This window comes from Scyliorhinus canicula, chromosome 12 (genome assembly GCF_902713615.1).
Source record: "Scyliorhinus canicula chromosome 12, sScyCan1.1, whole genome shotgun sequence".
NCBI lineage: Eukaryota > Metazoa > Chordata > Chondrichthyes > Carcharhiniformes > Scyliorhinidae > Scyliorhinus > Scyliorhinus canicula.
In genome coordinates, this window is record NC_052157.1 from 160,440,828 (window position 1) to 160,464,620 (window position 23,793).

At 54.8% G+C, this 23,793-nt stretch overlaps 2 protein-coding genes across 2 annotated transcripts in view; one reads left to right on the plus strand and one right to left on the minus strand.

Moving 5' to 3' along the window:
• LOC119974352 (protein KIAA0100-like) overlaps positions 1-420 on the minus strand; it is a 28,933-nt gene extending 28,513 nt beyond the window's left edge. The window contains exon 1 of the mRNA XM_038813123.1: positions 414-420. Coding sequence (XP_038669051.1) covers positions 414-420 — 7 coding nt within the window. The remainder of the gene's footprint in view (positions 1-413) is intronic.
• Positions 421-471: 51 nt separating this feature from the next.
• On the plus strand, positions 472-23,170 carry LOC119974353 (protein KIAA0100-like). Its single transcript, XM_038813124.1, has 7 exons — positions 472-723; positions 5,271-5,562; positions 8,401-8,606; positions 12,627-13,677; positions 19,522-19,713; positions 19,795-19,997; positions 22,828-23,170. The coding sequence occupies exons 1-7, from the start codon at positions 472-474 to the stop codon at positions 22,948-22,950; spliced, it is 2,319 nt and encodes a 772-aa protein (XP_038669052.1). The 3' UTR covers positions 22,951-23,170.
• The last annotated feature ends 623 nt before the right edge of the window (positions 23,171-23,793 follow it).

The window sequence follows — 23,793 nt, forward strand, 5'->3', positions numbered from 1 at the left end:
GCTAAATGAGTCGGAGTTCAGAAATATGAGGTGTTTGATCGATGTTTGTCAGAAGATACAGTTCCTACTGGCAGGAGCGTTGATATGGGGAGATTTCAAGTAATTTAGAGAAGAATCAGAGAGATAGACAATGGAGAATATTTGTTCCACAACGCGTTGTTGGGATGCAAAATATGCGGCCTGAAAGGGTGATGGAAACAGTTTGAACTTCTGAAAGGGAACTTGATAAATACATACAATGGGAAATAATAGATGGACTTTGGGAAAGAGTCGGGGAGAAGGACAGAGAAAGTTGGACTAACTGGACAGCTCTTTCCAAAGAGTCTGCACAGAAATTGTTGACCGAATGGCCCAATTCTCTGCTGTAAGATTGTGTGTGCAGTTAGGAATAATTAGAAACACTGGCGTCCTACTTGGCATCACGAGGGAGATACACTGTGGATTGTGGACAGTTTTGTTTTCGGAGTTTCAATGTTTAAATGCCTCTTTTTAACCAACTGGATTCAGTCCACCCTGCGAGACCCCGATGATAACAACAGGTCCTTCTGTCACCACACAGACACCCAGCACCTGAAGATCCAAAGTTCTCATTGGCGTGGGAACCTGGTGGTGAAGAATCTTTGGTGGCGAGCAGGGAAAGGGTCACAGATGCTGAGAGAACTCCCTCCCACCAGAACACATGTGTGGGGAGATGCTCTTGTTCTGCAGTCATTAAATTTACAGGTAAGCTGTAAAGATTTCTCCTGTGCCATAACCATTCTATCAGAACAGGATGGGGGTGATCAGTGCGGGGGTTGTGAGCAAACCACACTGTAATTGGAGAGAACAAGTGGGTATATTCACTATTTGATTGGATAGTGACCAGAGCCTATCACACCGTGTGATTGGATAGTGACCGGGCCTATCACACCGTGTGATTGGATAGTGACCGGGCCTATCACACCGTGTGATTGGATAGTGACCAGAGCCTCTCACCGTGTGATTGGATAGTGACCTGAGCGCCTCACCGTGTGATTGGATAGTGACCCGGCCTATCACACCGTGTGATTGGATAGTGACCCGGCCTATCACACCGTGTGATTGGATAGTGACCGGGGCCTATCACACCGTGTGATTGGATAGTGACCGGGGCCTATCACACCGTGTGATTGGATAGTGACCTGAGCCTATCACACCGTGTGATTGGATAGTGACCTGAGCCTATCACACCGTGTGATTGGATAGTGACCGGGCCTATCACACCGCGTGATTGGATAGTGACCGGGCCTATCACACCGTGTGATTGGATAGTGACCTGAGCCTATCACACCGTGTGATTGGATAGTGACTGGGGCCTCTCACCGTGTGATTGGATAGTGACTGGGGCCTATCACACCGTGTGATTGGATAGTGACCAGAGCCTATCACACCGTGTGATTGGATAGTGACCCGGCCTATCACACCGTGTGATTGGATAGTGACCAGAGCCTATCACACCGTGTGATTGGATAGTGACCCGGCCTATCACACCGTGTGATTGGATAGTGACCAGAGCCTATCACACCGTGTGATTGGATAGTGACCGGGGCCTATCACACGGTGTGATTGGATAGTGACTGGGGCCTATCACACCGTGTGATTGGATAGTGACTGGGGCCTATCACACCGTGTGATTGGATAGTGATCCGGCCTATCACACCGTGTGATTGGATAGTGACCGGGCCTATCACACCGTGTGATTGGATAGTGATCCGGCCTATCACACCGTGTGATTGGATAGTGACCGGGCCTATCACACCGTGTGATTGGATAGTGATCCGGCCTATCACACCGTGTGATTGGATAGTGACCGGGGCCTATCATACCGTGTGATTGAACAGTGACCCGGCCTATCACACCGTGTGATTGGATAGTGACCTGAGCCTATCACACCGTGTGATTGGATAGTGACCTGAGCGCCTCACCGTGTGATTGGATAGTGACCCGGCCTATCACACCGTGTGATTGGATAGTGACCAGAGCCTATCACACCGTGTGATTGGATAGTGACCGGGGCCTATCACACCGTGTGATTGGATAGTGACCGGGGCCTATCACACCGTGTGATTGGATAGTGACCAGAGCCTCTCATCGTGTGATTGGATAGTGACCCGGCCTATCACACCGTGTGATTGGATAGTGACCGGGGCCTATCATACCGTGTGATTGAACAGTGACCCGGCCTATCACACCGTGTGATTGGATAGTGACCTGAGCCTCTCACCGTGTGATTGGATAGTGACCCGGCCTATCACACCGTGTGATTGGATAGTGACTGGGGCCTATCACACCGTGTGATTGGATAGTGACCGGGGCCTATCACACCGTGTGATTGGATAGTGACCAGAGCCTCTCATCGTGTGATTGGATAGTGACCGGGGCCTATCACACCGTGTGATTGGATAGTGACCCGGCCTATCACACCGTGTGATTGGATAGTGACCTGAGCCTATCACACCGTGTGATTGGATAGTGACCGGGGCCTATCACACCGTGTGATTGGATAGTGACCCGGCCTATCACACCGTGTGATTGGATAGTGACTGGGGCCTATCACACCATGTGATTGGATAGTGACCGGGGCCTATCACACCGTGTGATTGGATAGTGACTGGGGCCTATCACACCGTGTGATTGGATAGTGACCGGGGCCTCTCACACCGTGTGATTGGATAGTGACTGGGGCCTATCACACCATGTGATTGGATAGTGACCGGGGCCTATCACACCGTGTGATTGGATAGTGACTGGGGCCTATCACACCGTGTGATTGGATAGTGACTGGGGCCTCTCACCATGTGATTGAACAGTGACCCGGCCTATCACACGGTGTGATTGGATAGTGACCCGGCCTATCACACCGTGTGATTGGATAGTGACCCGGCCTATCACACCGTGTGATTGGATAGTGACCCGGCCTATCACACCGTGTGATTGGATAGTGACTGGGCCTATCACACCGTGTGATTGGATAGTGACTGGGCCTATCACACCGTGTGATTGGATAGTGACCCGGCCTATCACACCGTGTGATTGGATAGTGACCCGGCCTATCACACCGTGTGATTGGATAGTGACCAGAGCCTATCACACCGTGTGATTGGATAGTGATCCGGCCTATCACACCGTGTGATTGGATAGTGACCGGGGCCTATCACACCGTGTGATTGGATAGTGACCGGAGCCTCTCACCGTGTGATTGGATAGTGACCGGAGCCTCTCACCGTGTGATTGGATAGTGACCAGAGCCTATCACACCGTGTGATTGGATAGTGACCAGAGCCTATCACACCGTGTGATTGGATAGTGACCGGGGCCTATCACACCGTGTGATTGGATAGTGACCCGGCCTATCACACCGTGTGATTGGATAGTGACCGGAGCCTATCACACCGTGTGATTGGATAGTGACCTGAGCCTATCACACCGTGTGATTGAACAGTGACCCGGCCTATCACACCATGTGATTGGATAGTGGCCGGAGCCTATCACACCGTGTGATTGGATAGTGACCTGAGCCTATCACACCGTGTGATTGGATAGTGACCTGAGCCTATCACACCGTGTGATTGGATAGTGACCGGAGCCTATCACACCGTGTGATTGGATAGTGACCTGAGCCTATCACACCGTGTGATTGAACAGTGACCCGGCCTATCACACCGTGTGATTGGATAGTGACCGGAGCCTATCACACCGTGTGATTGGATAGTGACCGGAGCCTATCACACCGTGTGATTGGATAGTGACCAGAGCCTATCACACCGTGTGATTGAACAGTGACCCGGCCTATCACACCGTGTGATTGGATAGTGACCGGGGCCTATAACACCGTGTGATTGGATAGTGACCGGAGCCTATCACACCGTGTGATTGGATAGTGACCGGGGCCTATCACACCGTGTGATTGTATAGTGACCCGGCCTATCACACCGTGTGATTGGATAGTGACCGGGGCCTATCACACCGTGTGATTGGATAGTGACCGGGGCCTATCACGCCGTGTGATTGGATAGTGACCAGAGCCTATCACAGAGTGTGATTGGATAGTGACCGGAGCCTATCACACCGTGTGATTGGATAGTGACCGGGGCCTATCACACCGTGTGATTGGATAGTGACCGGGGCCTATCACGCCGTGTGATTGGATAGTGACCGGGGCCTATCTCACCGTGTGATTGGATAGTGACCTGAGCCTATCACACCGTGTGATTGGATAGTGACCGGGGCTTCTCACCGTGTGATTGGATAGTGACTGGGGCCTATCACGCCGTGTGATTGGATAGTGGCCGGAGCCTATCACACCGTGTGATTGGATAGTGACCGGGGCCTCTCACCGTGTGATTGGATAGTGACCGGGCCTATCACGCCGTGTGATTGGATAGTGACCGGGGCCTATCACACCGTGTGATTGGATAGTGACCGGGGCCTATCTCACCGTGTGATTGGATAGTGACCTGAGCCTATCACACCGTGTGATTGGATAGTGACCGGGGCCTATCACACCGTGTGATTGGATAGTGACCGGGGCCTATCACACCATGTGATTGGATAGTGGCCGGAGCCTATCACACCGTGTGATTGGATAGTGACCGGGGCCTATCACACCGTGTGATTGGATAGTGACTGGGGCCTATCACACCGTGTGATTGGATAGTGACCAGAGCCTATCACACCGTGTGATTGGATAGTGACTGGGGCCTATCACACCGTGTGATTGGATAGTGACCAGAGCCTATCACACCGTGTGATTGGATAGTGACTGGGGCCTATCACACCGTGTGATTGGATAGTGACCGGAGCCTATCACACCGTGTGATTGGATAGTGACCAGAGCCTATCACACCGTGTGATTGGATAGTGACCGGGGCTTCTCACCGTGTAATTGGATAGTGACCCGGCCTACCACACCGTGTGATTGGATAGTGACCGGGGCCTATCCTACCGTGTGATTGGATAGTGACTGGGCCTATCTCACCGTGTGATTGGATAGTGACTGGGCCTATCTCTCAGTGTGATTGGATAGTGACCGGGGCCTATCATACCGTATGATTGGATAGTGATCTGGGCCTATCACACTATGAGATTGGATTGTGACCTGCACTGCCCTGTGAGGTTGCGATTGGTGGATGAATTGATTGTTGTGTGCGGCGGGATTGTGGTGAATGAGGAGCGAGTGAATTTCCTGAAGCTGGGGTCCCTTATTCTCAGGACACGGCGGCAGCCTCTGATTCTCCCATCTCTGGCTCTAGGGAAGTTACAGTCAAGCACAGTCCTTCACTGGGGAGTCTGCAAACACTTTAAACATGGACGGCACGGTGAATGAGCTGCAGGTGGAGGTCTCTGAGGCAGCGATGGAGTGTTTAACCAAAGTGTTGTCACTGATCCATGGAGACTGGGAACAACCTGCGGGAGAGAGATTGGAGATTGAACCCATATCTGAAGATGTGGATTTCGATACACGTGCTGCATCAGAGGTCTGCCTGTGTAAGATTAACGTTAATCTGGAAGACATTGCTCTGTTCTTTCTCTCCAGTGTGACAGGTGGGTTGGAGACAATCTCTTTTCCTTTCATGTCCTTGGTTTGATCCCTGATTTCTTTCGGAAATGGAGTTGGCCATTTCACCTCCTGAACTTGCTCGCTCCTTGGAGAAGAGAGGGTTGAGAGGAGATTTGATGAAGATGTTCCAAATCATGAGGGGGCTGGACAGAGTAGATGGGGAGAAAGTGTTCCCAGTGGTGGAAGGGTCGCGCACCAGAGGGCACAGGGTAAAGGTCATTGGGGATAATGGCGACATGAGGAAAGCGATTATGCGCAGCAAGTGGCTAGGATCTGGAATGCGCTGCCTGAGTATGTGGTGGAGGCAAATTCAGTCACGGTTTTGAAAAAAAACTCGAATTGGAAGAGAAAAGCTCATGGTGATGGGGATAGGGCAGCAGATTGGGACAAGGAAACGGAAACTGCAGAAACCCAACGCAGCCTGAATGGCCTTCTGTGCTGTGAGCATTCTGAACTTATCGGAACCTGACTCAATTACACCCTGATTGGTCTGTATCTTAACTCTATAATCGTTAAATCCCCAGACCTATCAAAAATCTATCCACCTCCAGTCTTGAAAGTCCAGCTTCAACAACCTTTAGGGGTCAAGGGTGTGGGCCTGTGTTGTGTGATTCTTTTTTGTACGATGAAGCAGGTTCGAGGGGCTGAATGGCCGCCTCCTGTTACTGTATCATATATTCTGATGGCCTTATTGTGCTTCCTGATTCGTCCTTGAGCGTCCAGCTCAAATTCCCTCTGGCTGGCTAACAGATGGAATAATTTCACTGTGGAACCCCTTTAAGCGCCTAAGGGAGGGAAATAATGAATAGGGTTTATTACAATCATTTATTAGGGATGATAATGCCCAAAAGACATGCTTGTTTGGTGAATTGGACATTCTGAATTCTCCCTCCGTGTACCCGAACAGGCGTGGAGTGCGGCGACTAGGGGATTTTCACAGTAACTTCGTTAGGGGCTGGTTTAGCACAGGGCTAAATCGCTGGCTTTGAAAGCAGACCCAGGCAGGCCAGCAGCACGGTTCAATTCCCGTACCAGCCTCCCCGAACAGGCACCGGAATGTGGCGACTAGGGGCTTTTCACAGTAACTTTATTTGAAGCCTACTTGTGACAATAAGAGATTTTCATTTCATTGCATTACAGTGTTAATGTAAGCCTACTTGTGACACTAATAAAGATTATTATTGTTAACGAGTACAGTTTATCATAGAAATCATAGAATTTACAGTGCAGAAGGAGGCCATTCGGCCCATCGAGTCTGCATCGGCTCCTGGAAAGAGCACCCCACCCAAGGTCAACACCTCCACCCTATCCCCATAACCCAGAAACCCCACCCAACACTAAGGGCAATTTTGGACACTAAGGGCAATTTATCATGGCCAATCCACCTAACCTGCACATCTTTGGACTGTGGGAGGAAACCGGAGCACCCGGAGGAAACCCACGCACACACGGGGAGGATGTGCAGACTCCGCACAGACAGTGACTCAAGCCGGAATCGAACCTGGGACCCTGGAGCTGTGAAGCGATTGTGCTATCCACAATGCTACCGTGCTGCCCCCTATTTTTATCATAATTTAGATATGAAGGAATCTTTATTGTAGGGGTTAAAAGGGACTAGGAAATCGATGTAATTTACTAAAAGTACTTTTGGAGGGTTTTGAAACAACATAATTGTATTAAGAAAGTTTAAGTAAAATTCCACACTCCGGGTAAAAGACCCAGCTAATGTGCTGACGTGGCAAAGACACACAGGCACTGTTAACTGGGCGCTTTTGTGGTTAAACAGCCAACAAGTATCAGTACGTTTTGGACGTCTTGGGGCCCATATCAGTAGCTTGAATGCCTCTCTGGTGACCTCTGTATTCCTTAAAGACCTGGCTTAGTGGCACAAGGCCAGACCTGGTAGCAACAGACACCAGGGAGTGATTAGGCAGAGCCTCTGGGAGATGGGGAAGGCAGATAATGTTTGGGGTAACAGGCCCCCTGCCTCGTGGAAAACGGCAAACAGAAGTATTTGTTCAATGGGAATCTAAATCGGGCAATGTTGGAAATGCATTGCCCACGTGCTTCCCAATGTGTAAATGTCCGATGATTCTCTCTATGCCCTGATTATTTCACATAATTCCATTCAATAAATCCATTGATTCCAGGATATCCCCAGCTGACCAGTCTATAGCAGGGAATCACTGGCTAATGAGCAGCAGCAGGAACCCTGGCCTCAGCCTGGAGAGCAAATGCCAGTTTTCTTTTAGATTACTTTTTGGGGTGTGGTTAGACCAGCATTTATTGCCCATCCCCAATTCCTTGAGAAGGTGGTGGTGAGCCGCCGCCTTGAACCACTGCTGTCCCCATGGTGTAGGTACACCCACTGTGCTGTTAGGAAGGGAGTTCCAGAATTTTGACCTAGCGACAGTGAAGGAATGGTGATGTGATTCCAAGTCAGGATGGTGAGTGAGTTAGAGGGATTGTCTTTCTAGGTGCTGGGATTGGGAAGTGTTTCACTGTCCCTCGGCCAAAAATTGGGAAGCTTAGACCAGTTCTTGCCCTTGATCGCTATCCATTGACCCTGCCAGAGAGCATGGATGTTCACTCAGGAAAGATTTGGTCTCAGTTTCGATGTGGAAGCCTCCCCAACAATTGCTGTTGATTCACATCTGATGGATGGATCCCTGGCTGAGGCTGTCTGGTGTCAATAGAAACCGAAACGGAACAGGAAAAGGGGATGAAATTAACCAGAGGATCAAGAGGTTGGATTGGGGTGGGTGTTGAAATGTTACTGCTCAATACATAAGCTGCACACTCTGCTCTCTTCCGTCTTACAGGCGCCAGTGTTTTGCAAGCCAAAGCCTTGTCCATCGATAAAGGTACAGAGAGCTTAATCTCGGAGGTGCAGATGCTTAATCTGGTGGTGGTGAAGACATTAGAAAAGAGCATGAAACTCCGGGACAACACCTCCGACAGTGCCGATCCTGTCCTCACCATGTCCCATTTCTCCACAGCTTTCTTTGTCCAAGGCTGGTCGTTTGAGGTAAGAAACCCAGGATTATGAGCGCGAGGCGATTTAACTATTGACAAATTAGGTTACACGGAAATGTGGGAACTAAAGTAAAGCACTGTCGATAAAGTCGAGGTGGAAATTGTCTAATCAGTTTATCCTTGATTTTTCTTTTTCCCTTTCATCTACCTGTCTGCCTGTATATCTCGCTAACTTGTGCATGGAGGGATTGTAATTTCAAATCTCTCCATAGCCTCACCCCTCCCTATCTCTGTAATCTCATGCACCTTTCAACTTGTGGAAATATCATTCTGACCAAATCCACATCCCCAGTTTTAATCATCTGACCACTGGCGGCCGTGTCTTCATAATACTAATCTTTATTAGTGTCACAAGTAGGCTTACACTAACACTGCAATGAAGTTACTGTGAAAAGCCCCTAGCCGCCACATTCCGGCGCCTGTTCGGGTCACAGAGGGAGAATTCAGAATGTCCAAATTATCTAACAAGCACGTCTTTCGGGACTTGTGGGAGGAAACCGGAGCACCCGGAGGAAACCCACGCAGACACAGAGAGAAAGTGCAGACTCCGCACAGACGGTGACCCAAAGTTGGTCCCTGGCACTGTGAAGCAACAGTGCTAATCACAGTGCTACCATGCCTTCTCCACTCTCTGCAGCTTTGATATGGTTTGACCACACCATCCTCCTCCAACACCGCGTCACTATTGTCCAGCTGGATGGGACTGCTCTCACCTGGTTCCATTCTTATCTATTCAGAGAATCACTCGCAATGCCTTCTCTTCCTGCCCCCCCTTCCAGGATCTACCATTGGCCCCTCCTATTTCTCATCTACATTCTGCCCCTCAGACGTCCAAAAGCAGTGTTAGTTTTCACACTGACGCTGAATACACCCAGCTCTACCTCAGCAACGCCTCACTCAACCCCTCCACTGCTGCAGAATTATCCAAATCTTGTCTGAGAGGAAACTTCCTCCAATTAAAGATTGAGAAAACTCAGTTCCCACCACATACCTTCATCCTGCCGCGCCACATTTCTGTTTCACGCCACCGGCGGGTTGCTGCATTACGCCGGCTGGTCAGTGGGGTTGCCTGTTGTGGGGCTGCCCCACGCCGTCGGGGAACTCCCGGGCTGACGGCAAAACGGAGCATCCGGCCGGCGGAGAATCCCTTGTTCCCTAGCATCACTCCATCCCTCTCCCTGACCACCGTCTTGAGATTAAGCCTGTCCCTTCATCATCTTGGTGATTTATGAGGATGCTACCAGGTGGTCTGAGTTATAAGGTGAGGCTGGATAGGCTGGGACTTTGTCCCCTGGAGCGTAGGTGGCTTAGGGAGTGATCGTATAGAGGTCTATAAAATAATGCGGAGCATCGATAAGGTAGATAGTCAACGTTTTTCCCAAAGGTAGAGGAGTCTAGAACTAGAGGGCAGAGGTTTAAGGTGAGATGGGAGAGATACAAAAGAGACCAGAGGGGAAATTTCCTCACACAGAGGGTGGTGAGTGTGTGGAACGGGCTGCCAGAGGCAGTGGTAGAGGCGGGTACAATTTTGTCCTTTAGAAAGCAGTTAGACAGTTACATGGGCAGGGTGGGTATAGAGGGATATCGGCCAAATGCGGGCAAGTGGGACTAGCTTAGTGATAGAAACTGGGCAACATGGACAGGCTGGGCCGAAGGGCCTGTTTCAATGCCCTATGACTGCAAGATGAGCTGAGGACCTTATATTTACGTTGTCCCTAAGAACTAGGTTTTCCACCTCTAACTTTCCCAACTGCTTATCTGTTGCTCTTACCCCAGCCAGGCTTTCTTCACCTCGAGGCTCGACTATTCCAGTGGACTCCTCGCTAGTCTCCCAGTTTTTATACATTTCCTGAGTGCGAGATCACCCACAACTCTGCTGCCCATGTCTTAACTCTCAACAAGTCCCCTTCATTCATTATGTGCTCCGATCGCTGCTTTACCGTGACTCCCTGTCAAGCAACGTCTAGAATTTTAAATTCTCGCCTTCTTTTTCAAATCGTTCCATGGCTTTGCTGCTCCCTACCTCTGTAACCACCACCAGTCTGTCATTCCTCTGAGATATCTACTTTCAGCTAGTCCTGACCGTTTGTGCGGAAGCCCAGAGCAGACAAGCCCCTAACCTCTGGAATTCGCTTCCGGAAATTCTCTTTCTCACTTTGCTCGTTTACGATGCTCCATAAAGCTTGATTCACAATGCTTCGATCATCTCTATAACTCCTTAAGTGGCTCGCTGAGTACTGAACCTCCAACAATGCAGCACTCCCTCAGTACTGACCCTCTGACAGTGCAGCACTCCCTCAGTACTGACCCTCTGACAGTGCAGCCCTCGCTCAGTACTGACCCTCTGACAGTGCGGCACTCCCTCAGTACTGATCCTCTGACAGTGCAGCACTGTCTCAGTACTGACCCTCTGACAGTGCTGCACTCCCTCAGTACTGATCCTCTGACAGTGCAGCACTCCCTCAGTACTGACCCTCTGACAGTGCAGCGCTTCCTCAGTACTGACCCTCTGACAGTGCGGCACTCACTCAGTACTGACCCTCTGACAGTGCGGCACTCCCTCAGTACTGACCCTCTGACAGTGCAGCACTCCCTCAGCACTGACCCTCTGACAGTGCAGCACTCCCTCAGTACTGACCCTCTGACAGTGCAGCACTCCCTCAGTACTGACCCTCTGACAGTGCGGCACTCCCTCAGTACTGACCCTCTGACAGTGCGGCTCTCCCTCAGTACTGACCCTCTGACAGTGAATAGAACATAGAACAGTACAGCACAGAACAGGCCCTTCGGCCCTCAATGTTGTGCCGAGCCATGATCACCCTACTCAAACCCACGTATCCACCCTAAAGCGCTCCCTCAGTACTGACCCTCTGACAGTGCAGCACTCCCTCAGCACTGACCCTCTGACAGTGCAGCACTCCCTCAGTACTGACCTCTGACAGTGCAGCACTCCCTCAGTACTGACCTCTGACAGTGCAGCACTCCCTCAGTACTGACCCACTGACAGTGCGGCACTCCCTCAGTACTGACCCTCTGACAGTGCGGCACTCCCTCAGTACTGACCCTCTGACAGTGCGGCACTGCCTCAGTACTGACCCTCTGACAGTGCGGCACTCCCTCAGTACTGACCCTCTGACAGTGCGGCACTGCCTCAGTACTGACCTCTGACAGTGCAGCACTCCCTCAGTACTGACCCACTGACAGTGCAGCACTCCCTCAGTACTGACCCTCTGAGACTGCGGCACTCCCTCAGTACTGACCCTCTGACAGTGCAGCACTCCCTCAGTACTGGCCCTCTGACAGTGCAGCACTCCCTCAGTACTGACCCTCTGACAGTGCTGCACTCCCTCAGTACTGACCCTCTGACAGTGCGGCACTCCCTCAGTACTGACCCTCTGACAGTGCAGCACTCCCTCAGTACTGACCCTCTGACAGTGCAGCACTCCCTCAGTACTGACCCTCTAACAGTGCAGCACTCCCTCAGTACTGACCCTCTGACAGTGCAGCACTCCCTCAGTACTGACCCTCTGACAGTGCGGCACTCCCTCAGTACTGACCCTCTGATAGTGCGGCACTCCCTCAGTACTGACCCTCTGACAGTGCAGCGCTCCCTCAGTACTGACCCTCTGACAGTGCAGCACTCCCTCAGTACTGACCCTCTGACAGTGCGGCACTCCCTCAGTACTGACCCTCTGACAGTGCAGCACTCCCTCAGTACTGACCCTCTGACAGTGCGGCACTCCCTCAGTACTGACCCCCTGACAGTGCGGCACTCCCTCGGTACTGAACCTCTGACAGTGCAGCACTCCCTCAGTACTGACCCTCTGACAGTGCAGCACTCCCTCAGTACTGACCCTCTGACAGAGTCAGTCTGGTATTTGTCCTTCTCTTCTGAATGAGGCTTAAAGAACACTGTTGAGTGAGAGAGAGAGAGAGAGGATGAGTGAGAGAGAGACGCGGAGCATGTGATAAAATAGTAACCTTTGTGTCTAATTGCTTTGTTTTCTTTCAGCTGAGTTCTTTTGAGGGCATCAGTGTGAACTGGGACCCTGCCAGCCACATGCACCTGTACCAACACACCCAGGAAGCACTGTTTCTGCTGGAGACCCTTCAGAAGGCCGTACTGTTGTCGAACATGGGTCCGCAGACGCCGGGAGGAGAGGGGAGGAGGTCTCTTGGCCTGGAGCTGGAGCTGAAGAGTGTGATGGTCAAGGCGCGTGTGGCAACCAAGAAGTTTGTGCAGCTGCAGGCGGACAACCTCGTCTGTTCGCTCGACGCTGATCACAAACTGATCCAGTCGTCCCAGTTGGTGCTCAGCTTTGACGGGCACGACATCTTCTTTATGAAGGGGTTGGAATGGAAGGTGGAGAGCACGCGCAGCGACCTCCTTTCCCAACGTAGCTGGTTGGAATCTCAGCGTTCGGCCAAGAACGAGCTGTGGGTCATCAGATTCTTCAGCATCGGCGCGGAGTTCCCCTTCCGCTACGATTTCTCCCAGACCTTTGACAGGTGTGTGACGGTGCAGAAGTGGCTGAAGGCTCTGCACAGGCGGACCGAGCCACAGAAGGGAGGAGAGACAGTGGAGTCACTTCCCCCTGACCTGCTGCTCCGGGTCACCCACTTCTCCTTTGTCTTCCTGGACAACGTCTTCGAGGTCAAGTTGCGTGATGACTATGAGCTAATGAAGGACGAGAGCAAAGAGAGCGCCAAACGACTGCAGCTACTGGATGCCAGGGTAACGGCGCTCAGGAAGCAACATGGAGAACTGCTGCCTGCCCGTAAGATAGAGGAGCTGTATGCAGCCCTGGAACAGACCAATATTAACATGTATGTGCAGCGCTCTCAACGGCTCTACACCAACACGCCCATGCGCAAGGCCCTGTTGACCTGGGTGGTCTCGGACTTTGAGGTCATGGCCTCAGTTGACCCCTTGGTGCACGGAGTTGAGAATGTAATGAAGCAGATGCAGAAAATGGACTCTTTCAGTTTCTTGCCTGATGATGGCCTCCAGCTGACCATCCAGTGGTTCCGGAACGTGAAGTTTGCAGCCAAAGCATTTCTGGGTGAGTGCTGGCAGAGAATTGGGACTAACTATAGAGTAAGCTGTGTTCCTCATCCCAGTTCAGTCAACTGTTGTCGGACCACACTTTCCCTGGCATTTGAATCAGAAAGTGAGTGGACTCAAACCCCAATCCAGACACATTATCCAGAATGACACTGTCGCGCAGGACTGAGGGAGGGCCGCACTGTCAGAGGGTCAGTACTGAGGGAGCGCCGCACTGTCAGAGGGTCAGTGCTGAGGGAGTGCCGCACTGTCAGAGGGTCAGTACTGAGGGAGTGCCGCACTGTCAGAGGGTCAGTGCTGAGGGAGTGCCGCACTGTCAGAGGGTCAGTACTGAGGGAGTGCCGCACTGTCAGAGGGTCAGTACTGAGGGAGTGCCGCACTGTCAGAGGGTCAGTACTGAGGGAGTGCCGCACTGTCAGAGGGTCAGTACTGAGGGAGTGCCGCACTGTCAGAGGGTCAGTACTGAGGGAGTGCCGCACTGTCAGAGGGTCAGTACTGAGGGAGTGCCGCACTGTCAGAGGGTCAGTACTGAGGGAGTGCTGCACTGTCAGAGGGTCAGTACTGAGGGAGTGCCGCACTGTCAGAGGGTCAGTACTGAGGGAGTGCTGCACTGTCAGAGGGTCAGTACTGAGGGAGTGCTGCACTGTCAGAGGGTCAGTACTGAGGGAATGCTGCACTGTCAGAGGGTCAGTACTGAGGGAGTGCCGCACTGTCAGAGGGTCAGTACTGAGGGAGTGCTGCACTGTCAGAGGGTCAGTACTGAGGGAGTGCTGCACTGTCAGAGGGTCAGTACTGAGGGAGTGCCGCACTGTCAGAGGGTCAGTACTGAGGGAGTGCCGCACTGTCAGAGGGTCAGTACTGAGGGAGTGCCGCACTGTCAGAGGGTCAGTACTGAGGGAGTGCCGCCCTGTCAGAGGGTCAGTACTGAGGGAGTGCTGCACTGTCAGAGGGTCAGTACTGAGGGAGTGCCGCACTGTCAGAGGCTCAGTACTGAGGGAGTGCTGCACTGTCAGAGGGTCAGTACTGAGGGAGTGCCGCACTGTCAGAGGGTCAGTACTGAGGGAGTGCTGCACTGTCAGAGGGTCAGTACTGAGGTAGTGCTGCACTGTCAGAGGGTCAGTACTGAGGGAGTGCTGCACTGTCAGAGGGTCAGTACTGAGGGAGTGCCGCACTGTCAGAGGGTCAGTACTGAGGGAGTGCCGCACTGTCAGAGGGTCAGTACTAAGGGAGTGCCGCACTGTCAGAGGGTCAGTACTGAGGGAGTGCTGCACTGTCAGAGGGTCAGTACTGAGGGAGTGTTGCACTGTCAGAGGGTCTGTACTGAGGGAGTGCCGCACTGTCAGAGGGTCAGTACTGAGGGAGTGCTGCACTGTCAGAGGATCAGTACTGAGGGAGTGCCACACTGTCAGAGGGTCAGTACTGAGGGAGTGCTGCACTGTCAGAGGGTCAGTACTGAGGGAGTGCTGCACTGTCAGAGGGTCAGTACTGAGGGAGTGCTGCACTGTCACAGGGTCAGTACTGAGGGAGGTACTGAGGGAGTGCTGCACTGTCAGAGGGTCAGTACTGAGGGAGGTAAGAGGGTCAGTACTGAGGGAGTGCTGCACAGTCAGAGGGTCAGTACTGAGGGAGGTACTGAGGGAGTGCTGCACTGTCAGAGGGTCAGTACTGAGGGAGGTAAGAGTGTCAGTACCGAGGGAGTGCTGCACTGTCAGAGGGTTAGTACTGAGGGAGTGCTGCACTGTCAGAGGGTTAGTACTGAGGGAGTGCTGCACTGTCAGAGGGTCAGTACTGAGGGAGTGCCGCACTGTCAGAGGTCAGTACTGAGGGAGTGCCGCACTATCAGAGGGTCAGTACTGAGGGAGTGCTGCACTGTCAGAGGGTCAGTACTGAGGGAGTGCTGCACTGTCAGAGGGTCAGTACTGAGGGAGTGCCGCACTGTCAGAGGGTCAGTACTGAGGGAGTGCTGCACTGTCAGAGGGTCAGTACTGAAGGAGTGCTGCACTGTCAGAGGGTCAGTACTGATGGAGTGCTGCACTGTCAGAGGGTCAGTACTGAGAGAGTGCCGCATTGTCAGAGGGTCAGTACTGAGAGAGTGCCGCATTGTCAGAGGGTCAGTACTGAGGGAGTGCTGCACTGTCAGAGGGTCAGTACTGAGGGAGTGCCGCATTGTCAGAGGGTCAGTACTGAGGGAGTGCCGCACTGTCAGAGGGTCAGTACTGAGGGAGTGCTGCACTGTCAGAGGTCAGTACTGAGGGAGTGCCGCATTGTCAGAGGTCTGTACCCCGTGTTGAACAAATCCAGAAGGCCTACACCCTGTGTAAAACACCTTTTCCAACTCCCTAATCTTTTCTAACCACAAGAAGTCATACAAGCCCTCCAACCACGCCACAAGCCCGGGGGCGCTATCGACCTGCAGCTCAGTCATGTCTGTTGTCGGGCAATCCGTGAGGCAGCCACAACATTGGCTCCTTTTCCACCTGCAGCTGCCTCGGCAGGTCCGATACCCCCGAAATGGCTACCGAAGGCACCCGGTATCATCCCCCACTATCCCCGACAGAGCCTCGAATACCGCCTCCCAGAAATTCACCGGCTTTCCACACTCCCAGAACCTACAGGCGTGATTCGCCGTCGCCCTCCCACGCCTCTCACGTACTTCTTCCGCTCCTGGGAATATCCCACTTAACCGGGTCCATGTACAAGGGTAACTTCTTCCTTGCAAAGTCCTGCACCTGCAAATATCTAAACTCACCTAATCCCAACCAAACCCCAGGCTCGGCTATCCAACACAGCTCCCACCCACTGACTGCCTCCGTTCACTAGCATACCCTCCCACCTGGAGGTCCAAACAGGGAACCACACCCAAACCGCACAAGCTGCCCCTCTCCCTCTCTGCTTACTCCATACCGTCCCCTCTTTACCCACCCCAATATCCAAATACCCTGTCCAACAACAAACAGCCACCCGCAAACCAAATATTACCCATACATAACGCATTTTAAAATGTACCAATAATAAAACCAGTAAGAGAACTCTAAAACACCCCACATACCAACAATGGGCATGAACGTAATGAGTCATAATCCATACAAAAGCTCCAACATTAACCCTCCCCCAACCCGTGCTTCTTGACGAAGTCCTTTGCCTCTTCTGGTGTTCCCTACCCTGGAATATCACCCAAAGTTTGGCCAGGTATAGCACCCCAAACAGCACTTTGCTCCAAAAGAGCGCCACCTTGGCCTAGTTAAAGCCTGCCCGTGGCTTGGCCAGGTCAGCCCCAATGTCCTGGTAAATCCGGATCCGATTCCCCTCCCAGTGACAGTCTTGAGTTGCCTCGAACCCCCCTCAGAATCATTTCTTTATCCTGGAACTTGTGCAGACGCACAATCATTCCATGTGGCGGATCCTCAGCCTCTGTCTCAGAGGCCCATGGGCACAATCCAGCTCTGGGGCCTTATCGAAGATCTTCTCCTCCACAAACTTTTCAAACGTCCTCGAGATGCCGCCGGCAGCACTCGTTCCCTCCGGCAAACCCACGGTTCACACGTTCAGCGCCTGGATCGATTCTCCCGGTTGTCTACCCTCGCACGCAGCACCTTGCAGGCCTCCCCCAACATTGCCTCCTCCGCCTCCAACCAAACAGTCCGATCACGATGATCCGACACCGCTTTCCACTTCTTGGATCGTCACACCTCACGCTCCCAAAGGCTCCTCCACACGACCCAAAGTCCCGCGAAGGGAGAGCTAACTGCTCCCTCAAGGACCAGTCTCCCTGCATCTCCTGCCTCCTTGACGGAATTCCCCCTTAATAAAGTCCCATCAACTGCCCCACAGGCAGTGTGGCAGATAACAAACATTTTTTCCATTGATGCTGTGCCACCAGCGTCCTCCACTCCTGAGCGAGGCTTCTCGTCGGGTTTTACCGGGTCTGGTACCCGCCGACACTCCACTCTGGGGGAGAAACCATCTTCCTCCTCTCACACCTCACTTTATTCACAAAAGTCACCCATTAAATCGGCAGAAAGGACCAAAACCAATACCTTCAAGCAGGAGCCACCTTGTGTTCGACCGATCCGACCATGGCCGCCATCCTGCACGTGTAATCTGTTCTCTTGAATGAAACTTGTCCCATGAGCCCCTGACCCGGGTGAGAAAGGTGAGGCTTGGCTGACACCCATTATGCCCACATGTATTCATATTATCCCCATGTTAAATTGCTCTGTTTATCCTGGGAATTTAAGCCATAATTCGCTACATGTGTTTCTCTCTCCCCCCCCCCACACACACACACACACACACACACAGACTGGGAAGGGCAGAGGTTCGCATCCTGGCTTTTGCCGAAATGCGGAGGAGCAGTAAGATGGGTTGGGCAGAAAACTAAATCAGCCAGAGTTTGACTGCTCTCCATCACTGCCCTGTGAGGATAACTCCGTGAATTTAAACAGCACCATTAACACAGTAAGAAATCCCAAATCCCTTCACAGGAGCAAAGTTCAAAGAGAATTTGACTATGAGCCACGTAAGGAGATATTGGGACAGGTGGCCAAGTGGCTGGTGGAAACGGTCAGTTTAAAGGAGCTTCTTCAAGGACGAGACGGAGATAGAGAGGCTTAGGGAGGGAAGTGCAGCCTTGTAGGTGCAGCCAGTAAAGGTGGAGAAATTAAAATGAAGAGACCAGAATTGGAGGGGCAGGGATATGCTGCATAGTTACATATAGAAGATAGGAGCAGGAGGGAGGCCTTTTGGCCCTTCGAGCCTGCTCCGCCATTCATCACCATCATGGCTGATCATCCAACTCAATAGCCTAATCCTGCTTTCTCCCCATAGCCTTTGATCCCATTCTCCCAAAGTGCTATATCCAGCCGCCTCTTGAGTATATTCAATGTTTTAGCATCAACTACTTCCCGTGGTAATGAATTCCACAGGCTCACCACTCTTTGTGTGAAGAAATGTCTCTTTATCTCCGTCCGAAATGGTTTACCCTGAATCCTCAGGCTGTGACCCCTGGTTCTGGACACACCCATCATTGGTAACATCTTCCCTGCATCTACCCTGTCTAGCCCTGCTAGAATTTTATAAGTCTCTATGCGATTCCCCCTCATTCTTCTGAATTCCAGCAAGAATAATCCCAACCTAGTCAATCTCTCCTCATATGACAGTCCCGCCACCCTTGGAATCAGTCTGGTAAACCTTCGCTGCACTCCCTCGAGAGCAAGAACATCCTTCCTCAGAGAAGGAGACCAAAACTGCCCACAATACTCCAGGTGTGGCCTCACCAAGGCCCTGTATAATTGCAGCAAGACATCCCTGCTTCTATACTCAAAACCTCTCGCAATGAAGGCCAACATACCATTAGCCTTCTTTACCGCCTGCTGCCCCTGCATGCTTACCTTCAGCGACTGGTGCACAAGGACACCCAGGTCCCTCTGCACACTCCCCTCTCCCAATTTACAGCCGTTCGGGTAGTAATCTGCCTTCCTGTTTTTGCTTCCAAAGTGAATAACCTCACACTTATCCAAATTATACTGCATCTGCCATTGATTTGCCCCCTCGCCCAACCTGTCCAGATCTTGCTGTAGGATCCCTACATCCTCGTCACAGTTCACCCTCCCACCCAACTTGGTTGCAAGGACTTTGGGAAATTCCTTCTTTGTACTTGTTCAGATTAGTGTCGTGATTGGACCGTGCGACGCCCTCCCAACTGGAAAGCAGTCCAGAAAGAATGGTGTCTTGGCTGAGGAAGCAGAACGCAGCTGTGACTTGGCAAATGTGGAGGAGGAGGGCTTGGTTGGGAGAGAGAAGGAGACCTCCAGCTCACTAACACCAGTGTTTGTGCCCTCAGTTCGAATCCGGGATTACCCTCGCTACCTGTTTGAGATTCGGGACTGGAAGCTGTCCGGGAAGCTGATTGGAGCCGAGGAGGACGGCCGACCACGTGCACGACGGAAGGTGAAAATTTCACTTGGGAAGCCCTGGGGGGACGTCCTGGCTGAAAGGAATATGCCCCCTTTGAAATGGTACCACGAGTTTGAATGTAAGTGCCAGGTATTTCGGCTGATGGGAACTCTCGTCTAGTTGCCTCACACTCCTCACACTCTTCCTCTTTCCCTCCCAGCACAAATTTCCCTCTTCACCATCGTTTGGGGGCCCTGCTGGGACCCGGCCTGGACTCTGATTGGACAGGCCGTTGACCTCCTCACCAAACCGTCAGGGGATCCGAGTCCGCCGCTTAACTGGTGGGACAAAAGTCGCTTCCTGTTTCACGGATCCTGGACCATGGACATCGAACAAGCCAATTTGCACCAGCTTGCCACTGAGGTACTGGCTGCAGAGGGGAGGGGGCGGCGTGGGAGGCGGAGCAGGGAAGGAGAAGAAAGAGATGGGGAAGGGAAGAGTGTGCGGGGGTCCGGTGCAGGAGTGTGCGGGGGCCCGGGGCAGGAGTGTGCGGGGGTCCCGGGGCAGGAGTGTGCGGGGGTCCCGGGGCAGGAGTGTGCGGGGGTCCCGGGGCAGGAGTGTGCAGGGGTTCGGGGCAGGAGTGTGCGGAGGACCCGGGCAGGAGTGTGCGGGGGTCCCGGGGCAGGAGTGTGTGGAGGACCCGGGCAGGAGTGTGCGGGGGTCCGGGGCAGGAGTGTGCGGGGGTCCGGGGCAGGAGTGCGCGGGGGTCCCGGGGCAGGAGTGTGCGGGGGTCCGGGGCAGGTGTGTGTGGGGGTCCAAGGCAGGAGTGTGCGGGGGTCCGGGGCAGGAGTGTGCGGGGGTCCGGGGCAGGAGTGTGCGGGGGTCCGGGGCAGGAGTGTGCGGGGGTCCGGGGCAGGAGTGTGCGGGGGTCCGGGGCAGGAGTGTGCGGGGGTCCCGGGGCAGGAGTGTGCGGGGGCCCGGGGCAGGAGTGTGCGGGGGGTCCCGGGGCAGGAGTGTGCGGGGGCCCGGGGCAGGAGTGTGCGGGGGTCCCGGGGCAGGAGTGTGCGGGGGTCCCGGGGCAGGAGTGTGCGGGGGTCCCGGGGCAGGAGTGTGCGGGGGTCCCGGGGCAGGAGTGTGCGGGGGTCCCGGGGCAGGAGTGTGCGGGGGGTCCCGGGGCAGGAGTGTGCGGGGGTCCCGGGGCAGGAGTGTGCGGGGGTCCGGGGCAGGAGTGTGCGGGGGGTCCGGGGCAGGAGTGTGCGGGGGTCCGGGGCAGGAGTGTGCGGGGGCCCGGGGCAGGAGTGTGCGGGGGTCCGAGGCAGGAATGCAGGGGGGTCCGGGGCAGGAGTGTGCGGGGGTCCCGGGGCAGGAGTGTGCGGGGGTCCCGGGGCAGGAGTGTGCGGGGGGTCCGGGGCAGGAGTGTGCGGGGGGTCCGGGGCAGGAGTGTGCGGGGAGCCCGGGGCAGGAGTGTGCGGGGGGCCCGGGGCAGGAGTGCGCGGGGGTCCGGGGCAGGAGTGCGCGGGGGTCCGGGGCAGGAGTGTGCGGGGGGTCCGGGGCAGGAGTGTGCGGGGGGTCCGGGGCAGGAGTGTGCGGGGGGCCCGGGGGCAGGAGTGTGCGGGGGGCCCGGGGCGGGAGTGCGCGGGGGTCCGGGGCAGGAGTGCGCGGGGGTCCCGGGGCAGGAGTGTGCGGGGGGTCCGGGGCAGGAGGGTGCGGGGGGTCCCGGGGCAGGAGTGTGCGGGGGGTCCGGGGCAGGAGTGTGCGGGGGGCCCGGTGCAGGAGTGTGCGGGGGTCCGGGGCAGGAGTGTGCGGGGGTCCGGGGCAGGAGTGTGCGGGGGGCCCGGGGCAGGAGTGAGCGGGGGGCCCGGGGCAGGAGTGAGCGGGGGGCCCGGGGCAGGAGTGTGCGGGGGGTCCCGGGGCAGGAGTGTGCGGGGGGTCCCGGGGCAGGAGTGTGCGGGGGGTCCCGGGGCAGGAGTGTGCGGGGGGTCCCGGGGCAGGAGTGTGCGGGGGGCCCGGGGCAGGAGTGTGCGGGGGCCCGGGGCAGGAGTGTGCGGGGGCCCGGGGCAGGAGTGTGCGGGGGTCCCGGGGCAGGAGTGTGCGGGGGTCCGGGGCAGGAGTGTGCGGGGGCCCGGGGCAGGAGTGTGCGGGGGCCCGGGGCAGGAGTGTGCGGGGGTCCGGGGCAGGAGTGTGCGGGGGTCCGGGGCAGGAGTGTGCGGGGGTCCCGGGGCAGGAGTGTGCGGGGGGTCCGGGGCAGGAGTGTGCGGGGGGTCCGGGGCAGGAGTGTGCGGGGGGTCCGGGGCAGGAGTGTGCGGGGGGTCCGGGGCAGGAGTGTGCGGGGGTCCCGGGGCAGGAGTGTGCGGGGGCCCGGGGCAGGAGTGTGCGGGGGCCCGGGGCAGGAGTGTGCGGGGGGTCCGGGGCAGGAGTGTGCGGGGGGTCCGGGGCAGGAGTGTGCGGGGGGTCCGGGGCAGGAGTGTGCGGGGGGGCCGGGGCAGGGGTGTGCGGGGGGTCCGGGCAGGAGTGGGCGGGGGTCCCGGGGCAGGAGTGGGCGGGGGTCCCGGGGCAGGAGTGGGCGGGGGTCCCGGGGCAGGAGTGTGCGGGGGGCCCGGGGCAGGAGTGTGCGGGGGGCCCGGGGCAGGAGTGTGCGGGGGGTCCGGGGCAGGAGTGCGCGGGGTTCCGGGGCAGGTGTGTGTGAAGGGGAGGAGGGAGCAGGGGGAGAGATTAGGGGCACAGTGGTTAGCATTGCTGCCTCAGCCCTCCATGCTTGCGTGGGTCTCACCCCCACAACCCAAAGATGTGCAGGCGAGGTAGATTGGCCACGCTAAATTGCCCCTTAATTGGAAAAAGAAAGAATTGAGTACTCAAAATATATATATCTTTTAAAAAGCATTGCTGCCGCATGGTCACCCAGGTTTGAATCCCAGCTTGGGTCACTGTCTGTGCGGAGTCTGCACGTTCTCCCCGTGTCTGTGTGGGTTTCCTCCGGGTGTTCCGGTTTCCTCCCACAGTCCAAAGTTGTGCAGGTAGGTGGGGTTGCTGGGATAGGGCAGAGGAGGGGCCTCGGAGGGGTGCTCCATCGGAGGGTCAGTGCTGTCGATCGGATTTAATGAAGGAGTGCTGGGGAGAGGGTGTACAGGAAGCACATGGGGCTGCGCTGGAGAAGGAAGGGAAGGAGAAATTGATTCATGAGGGTCTGTATTTATTAAAATGAGAGAGGGCACGCTTGAGGTCACATTTAACATCTCTTGTATTTTAACAACAGGATCCATACAACACAACAGAAAACATGCACTGGGAATGGAACAAGTTACATTTCAACTGGACCAACTGCCAGTTTGTTTTCAAAGGTGATCTTGATGTCAATGTCCGAACAGCTTCGAAGTAAGTGACTGGGCAAAGTCCTCCAATATCCTACAATCTGCTTCCCTGGCTCATTCTGTCACACTCTCACCTCCGAGCCAGAACGTCATGAATTCAAACCATGGGACTTGATCAGATATTCAAAGCTGACGCACCCACTGCAGTACCGGGGAGATGCGGCCTTGTCAGAGGGTCAGTACTGAGGGAGCGCCGCACTGTCAGACAGTCAGTACTGAGGGAGTGCCGCACTGTCAGAGGGTTAGTACTGAGGGAGCGTCGCACTGTCAGACGGTCAGTACTGAGGGAGTGCTGCACTGTCAGAGGGTTAGTACTGAGGGAGTGCTGCACTGTCAGAGGGTTAGTACAGAGGGAGTGCCGCACTGTCAGAGGGTCAGTACTGAGGGAGTGCCGCACTGTCAGAGGGTCAGTACTGAGGGAGTGCCGCACTGTCAGAGGGTCAGTACTGAGGGACTGCTGCGCTGTCAGAGGCTCAGTACTGAGGGAGTGCTGCACTGTCAGAGGGTCAGTACTGAGGGAGTGCTGCACTGTCAGAGGGTCAGTACTGAGGGAGTGCTGCACTGTCAGAGGGTCAGTACTGAGGGAGTGCTGCACTGTCAGAGGGTCAGTACTGAGGGAGTGCTGCACTGTCAGAGGGTCAGTACTGAGGGAGTGCCGCACTGTCAGAGGGTCAGTACTGAGGGAGTGCCGCACTGTCAGAGGGTCAGTACTGAGGGAGTGCCACACTGTCAGAGGGTCAGTACTGAGTGAGTGCTGCACTGTCAGAGGGTCAGTACTGAGGGAGTGCCGCACTGTCAGAGGGTCAGTACTGAGGGAGTGCTGCACTGTCAGAGGGTCAGTACTGAGGGAG